Source organism: Centroberyx gerrardi, chromosome 3, assembly GCF_048128805.1.
Source record: "Centroberyx gerrardi isolate f3 chromosome 3, fCenGer3.hap1.cur.20231027, whole genome shotgun sequence".
Lineage (NCBI taxonomy): Eukaryota > Metazoa > Chordata > Actinopteri > Beryciformes > Berycidae > Centroberyx > Centroberyx gerrardi.
Window position 1 is genome coordinate 30,382,254 of NC_135999.1, and position 6,775 is coordinate 30,389,028.

At 41.7% G+C, this 6,775-nt stretch overlaps 1 protein-coding gene across 1 annotated transcript; it reads right to left on the reverse strand.

Moving 5' to 3' along the window:
* Positions 1-2,320: 2,320 nt before the first annotated feature.
* On the reverse strand, positions 2,321-6,083 carry fbxo48 (F-box protein 48). Its single transcript, XM_071917078.2, has 3 exons — positions 6,033-6,083; positions 4,157-4,498; positions 2,321-2,742 (listed from the first exon to the last, which is right to left on the reverse strand). The coding sequence occupies exons 2-3, from the start codon at positions 4,457-4,459 to the stop codon at positions 2,581-2,583; spliced, it is 465 nt and encodes a 154-aa protein (XP_071773179.2). The 5' UTR covers positions 4,460-4,498; positions 6,033-6,083; the 3' UTR covers positions 2,321-2,580.
* Positions 6,084-6,775: the final 692 nt, after the last annotated feature.

Consider the following 6,775-nt stretch of genomic DNA (forward strand, 5'->3'; position numbering starts at 1 on the left):
GGTCAAATTGACCCCAGGAATAGCCCTTTGTTTTATTTAAAGGGCTATTTAGGTAGTCAACAAAGAAACATAAAGTACCTGACACATAAACTTGGGTAACAATTTTAATTATAATCATTTTCTGGAGGTTTAAATTGCTAGGGTCAAATTGACCCCAAGGATAAAAGATGTTAGTAAATTTGAAGATAGCAGGAGGGTTAAGAATTTTAGTAGCTTACTTTTAAGATTTTTATTTTTTTGGCATTTTCATGCTTTATTTGACAGGGAGATAGTTAGAGAGAGACAGGAAGGTATGGGAGAGAGAGAGGGGAGGACATGCAGCAAAGGACTGCGGGCTGGATTCGAACCCGGGTCACTGCGGGAAGGACTGAGCCTTATGGTAGTTTACTTTTTATCATTTTGAGGAATAGTTGCACCTAGCACTTATATTTGGCTGTAAGAGAAAATAAGCCGGGAACTGTATTTTTTCATCCTGTTTATTTTGACATTATTGCATTTGTTTTGAGAGTAGCTCTGCTGCTTCATCTTCTTCCAACGTGAAGTAGCTGGTAGCTTATGAAACTGAACTTTCCCAAAGAAAAGGCTTTAGTGTGGGGCCTCCAGGACCAAGTGTCGAGCCAACCTTTTATTTTGAAGCCCAAAGCACCTAATTTCCGGGCTTGTTGTGGTTAACTCTGTCGTGCTTGATGCTGTGACGTCCGCAGCTCTAAACGGGAGAAACCCCCAAAATAGCTGAACCTTCCTGCCCCTTCCTGTTAATTACTGGAGCGAAGATAATCCTGATGCGTCGCTGAATCATCCATCTGATGCCAAAATACTTTCAGCAAGGTTCAGAAGTTTTATTAATCTCAGGACCAAACACTGTAAAGGTCTATGATTTGCAGTACATGATGTGATGCGAGGCTCATACACAGGCCCGGATCCGCTGACAGACCTGAGATCTGGCCTTCAGAACATTAAAGGTGCCATATCATCATTTCATCATTTTGTTTTTAAACTGGGTGAACTCAGGCAGTTTGGGACCTCAGCTACTGTGAGACACCTGAGCTTTATTGTGCAGATTTCTTGATCTAACATGAGTGAGTCAACATTATTATTACTAAGCCCTAGCAGTGAAAGCACATTATCAAAATCACAATCACATAACTTCATGGATGTGACGTCACAAAGGGGGCGGGGCAAGCTTCAAGGTAACGTAAAAGCCCCCCTTGAGTCTGGATGTAAGACAAAATACAAGATTAAAAGGTGCAATGTGTCTCATTTTAAACATCAGTATATTATTGACTAATGTTGCTGCCTTGGTCTAATGACTGTAAACCACTGTGTCATGTTGGACACGATTAGCCTCCTCTGTCTCACACCAGTAGTAGCCTATTGTTAGTTCTAGTGTTTCCACACATAAAAACGCTGTGTGAACGCAGCCGTGTTCACATATAGCGTTTTTTTGTGTGGAAAAAGCGCTGCCTGGAGCGCTTTTTGTGAGAAGAAATAAAAAGCGGATGATGATAACGTCACCTGACGTTAGCTGAGCAGCTGCAGCTCAGTAACCAGCTGGTTAGCTCTTCTGTCAGACAACACAGTGCTGTGGAACAAGCAAAGGCTTACCAGATATTTCCAATACATGTCCAGTATAATCCATACTGCCTTATGATCCCTGTTGCGGTAACGGAAATTCACTTATTACAATTTCTCCACCGGCACTTTCACTTTCTGCATATTTGTTGTTGCTATGGGAAACGGCCAGCGTCTCTGTCATCGTGATTGGTCGGCTGGGAAAAAAACACTTCACGTCACCCGGTGCTTTTCTGAAAAGTTGAACATTTCTCAACTTTTGAAAGCGCTCCGCTCTGACGAAAAAAACGCCGGCTGCAGCATCATGCTAACGTCATGCTAACGTCATGCTAGCTGACTTAGTTAGCCATCTTGCTATGCAGCTAGCTAGGCTAGGTAACGCTAGGTAAACAACAGCTGTGTAAACAAATCACTGATGCTTCTTTTGCTAATGAAAGCAGCAGATGTTTGTCTGCTAGCAATCACTCAGACATTTCTTCCTCTAAAGTTGAGTCAGATTTCTTGTTGAGTTATAGTGAGTTAAAATAACTGGTTTTTGGAAGTGTAGAAAATTATTTCTTCTCTGCCTTATTGGAACAGCGGCCGGCCTCCCAACATGGCCGCTGGTGGACGTTAGAACTGGAAAACCTGTGCAGTCTGGTCTCATCCTGTGTATTAAAACCTAAACTCAAATGTTCACTTTGCGGAGTTGAAGTTGAGAGTTGTCCAGTACACTTAATGATAAACACAGTAAAACCAAAATGTCTCCTCAAACCAGGTGTATTTACATCATTAAATGAAACGGCTCCAGTTACATCACAGATTTTGTCCATTAATTCTAATGATTCTATTTCATTCCATTCATTTCTGTTTCTCCATTACATCATTTTAAAAAAGTTTTTAAAAAATGCAGCTATGTACAAATGTTTCTTTCTTGCAATCATTTATCATAATAAAAGTATAAAATATATTAGCATTAAAAATCAGACATGTATTCTTCAAGTGTGAATAAAACCCAGAGAGCGGCTGTTATCTGTCCAGCTCGGCCTGCAGGATCTCTCCCCAGGTCTCGGCGTCCAGCGGCAGCATCTTCCTGCCGCTCAGCTCCTCTGCTGATCTCACTGCGCTGTATCTTCCTCCCAGCCAGTCTCTCTTCAGGAAGCTCCTCTGGTAGTTCCTCACCAGCGTGACCTGCAGCGGAGGGACGAGACACAAAGCAGAGCCAAGCCTAAACCAATGATTCTCAACCTTTTCCATATCAAGGACCCTAATGTAGTCCACATTAGAGCCACAGAGCCCCATTTGATGAGATTTTGTCTCTCAGACCCAAATCTGAGAATATTTTTATTGTCAGATATGATTTTGTCCAGAACTCCATGACTCTCTGTATTGTAGGCAGAGAGATAACAGAGAAACTATGATCAAAACAGTCATTCTTCTACATTCTCTAATTGTGTTAACTTCTTGTGAATTAAATAATGCTGAAGTTTAACAATCCATCAGTTTGCTGGGGACCCCCTGGAACCCCCTGAAGGACCCCTGGTGGTCCCCAGATCCCACGTTGAGAACCACTGGCCTAAACCCTTCTCAGTCAAGATTAAAGCTGGGTATCGCTGGAAATGATTCAGTACTGATACTGGTTCCGATGCTTCAAATTCCGATACTTGTCTTCACTACCTTTCTTTGCTAAAGATGCTACGTGAAGCACTTGGAAGTGATTTTTCCTTTCACTCCTTCACCATCTGCTGTTGCCAAAAACTCTAACTGTCACCAGAAGTCCATTCATTTCCTACAGAGCAGAGCAACCGGGGAAACTCGCCCGTCAACAGACAATCTGATTTGCATGCTTCCTTGTTTCCATACCAGTGTAATTCATATGAAATTTTTGAGCAGCAAAAATACCTGATTTGCCTGTTCAGAACTTTGTAGTTGTAGATCACTACATAGATGCAGTCAGAGCCTCTGGCCCCGCCCACAGTCTGTCGACCAAGTCGCTCACAGTGTGAACGCACTGTGAAATGTTTCTTTTTGTTTTGCGCTGGAAGAACAATGCACTCTTCCTGTTTTTGTTTGTCCTTCGATTTCTCTGCCTGAGCATGGTGTTTCAGTAGGCCGCCTGTTTGCCAAGTCTGGTTTGAATATGAAAACAGCCTGATAAGCAGGTTATGATAAAGCTTTTAAGCTGAATGGCCCCAGAAAAAGAGATGGAACATCCGCACACTTAGATCTCAAAAGACCTTCTTCAAGGAGTACTTGGCTAAGCTGAATGTCCCCACCACTGACTGAGGCTTTAGCTTGCCAGCAAAAGCCAAAAGTTTATATTTGGTGCGTAGGGAAGAAAAACCAGTCAGTCAGTATTACCTGCACACAAAAGCAGGACCAGGAGCCTCAAAAACAATCATAGCTCTGAGATCTATGCTTGGTAGATTTATTCCATATTACAGTGAAAAAGTGCACCAGTACACACTGTGAGGTTAAAAGCAAAGCAAACATTTCAGTAATTTCAGACTTTCATCAGTGCTGTGGGGAAATGTAAACTAGAAAGACAGAGGTAAATGAGCTGTAACTGTATGTCACTGGTGTTCTCCTGTAAAGCGTCCCTCACCTTCCAGGACAGGCCGTCTCTCCTGTCCCTGTCGATCTCTCTCTGGCAGACGGCTCTCACCAGCAGGCACAGCTTCCTCCACAGCTGCTCGCTCTCCTGGATGAGGTGGCGCCACAGCCGGCAGGTCCGCGCCGCGCTGCACAGGCTCTCTGCGTCCAGCTCGCCGAAGATCCTCAGGCTCATCTCTGTCGGCAGCGTTTCGGCAAAGTTGTGAAGGCGAGTCTCGCCGGTGGGCGTCAGGGAGGAAGTTCTTCCACAGGTGAGAAACACGTCAGCCGCAGGCCGCTGGGACTCATGCTGCATAATAACTCAGTCCAACAGTGAGGAGACTGAACCAGCTGCCTGGGAGGAGAGAGCAAATCTATATTAGAGTCATTAGACGAAATACAAAATAATCTGATATGAGACTATATGGCACACAGACTGTAGACCAGAGATTCTCAACCTTTTTCATATCAAGGACCCCTAATTTAGTCCACATTAGAGCCATGGACACCCATTTAGACAGTCCCCCATTGAGATTTTGTCTCTCAGACCCAAATCTGAGAATATTTTTATTGTCAGATATGATTTTGATCCAGAATTCCATGACTATCTGTATTGTAGGCAGAGAGATAACAGAGAAACTATGATCAAAACAGTCATTCTTCTACATTCTCTAATTGTGTTAACTTCTTGTTATGAAATAATGGTGAAGTTTAACAATTTATCAATTTTCTGGGGACCCCCTCAAGGACCCCTGGTGGTCCCCGGACCCCAAGTTGAGAACCACTGCTGTAGACTGTAATAGTTCTGTTAACTGTGGCATATTAAACAACAGAAACATAAGCTACCATCTCACCACAGGAAATAGCAGCTTATGCTATTAAAAAAATAATATTCTCTTCTTAGTTCTTATTCTAGTTATTTTACAAGCACTTTACTGTCATATGATTGTTCTACAGTCACAAGAAAGTAATAAGGCCCTGACTTTTACAATCCTTATTTTTGGGTGCTTTGTAATTTTGGTGATCTATAGCAATTGAAGCTTATTCTTCTGCTATCCTCACTGCAGACAAGAGCATCAGCTGAATGTATGTCATTTAGCTGCCTAAATGAAAGTGAAAATGGAAGTACAAAGTACAATACAAAACCTAAACAAACAACTCTTACCCTGCAATCAGTGATGTTGTGATAAATAAGAAGGTTGGTTAGAATATGACTTCCACCGATATAAACAAAAGTCAGATTTTCACAGAAAGCATTCATGTACGCTCTTTCCCCTTTAAATACCTTATTCTCATCAGTTTTATAATTCTTGCTATGTATACAATGAATTTATGTCCTAAAGATTTATGTCATGCTTAAAGATGGTCAACTCTACATATAAAAAACTAGGTAAACTGAGTTTAGGTGGATTTACCATCACTACAACCCTGCCTACAACATAGCAAAATGATGTGTACTAACGTGACAACGTTACATTTACCTAAACTATGTCTAAGCCGTTATATTATCCACAAAACAACCACAGCAGTCAATTTGGATTCAGATTCTTTGTTTTGCGTGTTTTTCTTTGTTTTTGTTTTTCCATGTGGGGGGTTAAGAATAAACCAAAAGCTTTCATTTCTTCTGCGTGTGTGTGTGTGTGTGTGTGTGTGTGTGTGTGAACAAAAGCACATTTCATTCTGCAGCTCGGAGTCACGTTCAGCTAACACGAGTCGGCGAGACCGTGTCTGGTTTAGCTAGCAGCAGCACAGCTAACAGCGACTAGTCTAAACCTTCAGCTGTTTTTAGGTTTTAATGCCAGATATTCTCTCTGGCTGATGTTCAGAGGGAAGATCTACTGGTTCGTTTCAGAATAAAACCAGGATTCGTCGTCGTGATCGCCACCTACCTTCACTGTGATTGCTTCGCTTCTTCCTGACAGCTGACCGTTTAAATGTCTTCGTTCAAATGGTTGTTTACATACAGACATGACGTAGCCCAGCTTTCAGTGAGGTGCGCATGCGTAAAACATTCACACACACAGACCGCCCTCTTATCATAATCAATCAATACACAGCCTCTGGATACTCGTAAACTGCTAAAATACTTCCATTATATTTATTCGTTTTGTATACCGTTTTTGTTGTTGTTTTTGTTGCTGCTATCATATCAGTAAGTGAAAAGAGAGCGAAAACTATATAGTATGAGATTCTAGTTAAGGTTATATTTGCAAAATATAGCTAACATGCAAAATACCATATGCTAACGTTAGTTCCGTATTACAAGAACTCTTTGCTGTATTTGAAAATGAGAATCTGGGAAAACAATCGATTTATGTTTAGTTTTTGTAAAGATTTTTGTATGACTTCTGTACCAGCCTCTCTGGCATGCCGCGACACATCCCGCTCTCTTGGGTAGAGAGCGAGTGTTGCCAAACTCCGTTCAATAATCTGTAAATTTAATGTGGCCTTGTTTATGAAGTACATATACCCCATAAAATATGACCCAAGGCCTATTCAGAATCGTTATAGGAGCTCCTCCTCAATTCGGCATACATATAATCCACCAAGCAGCATTTAATTTCAATAAAATGTAAGCTTTTAGAACTAGTTAGCCTGATATTCTCCAAGTCTTCTCCCACCAAAATACACC

Excerpts from the sequence above, each read along its gene's own strand:
- fbxo48 (XM_071917078.2), bottom strand. The coding sequence starts at position 4,459 with ATGCAGCATGAGTCCCAGCGGCCTGCGGCTGACGTGTTTCTCACCTGT. Across the intron at positions 2,743-4,156 it reads GAGACGGCCTGTCCTGGAAG|GTCACGCTGGTGAGGAACTA; the intron begins GTGAGGGACGCT and ends CCTCCGCTGCAG.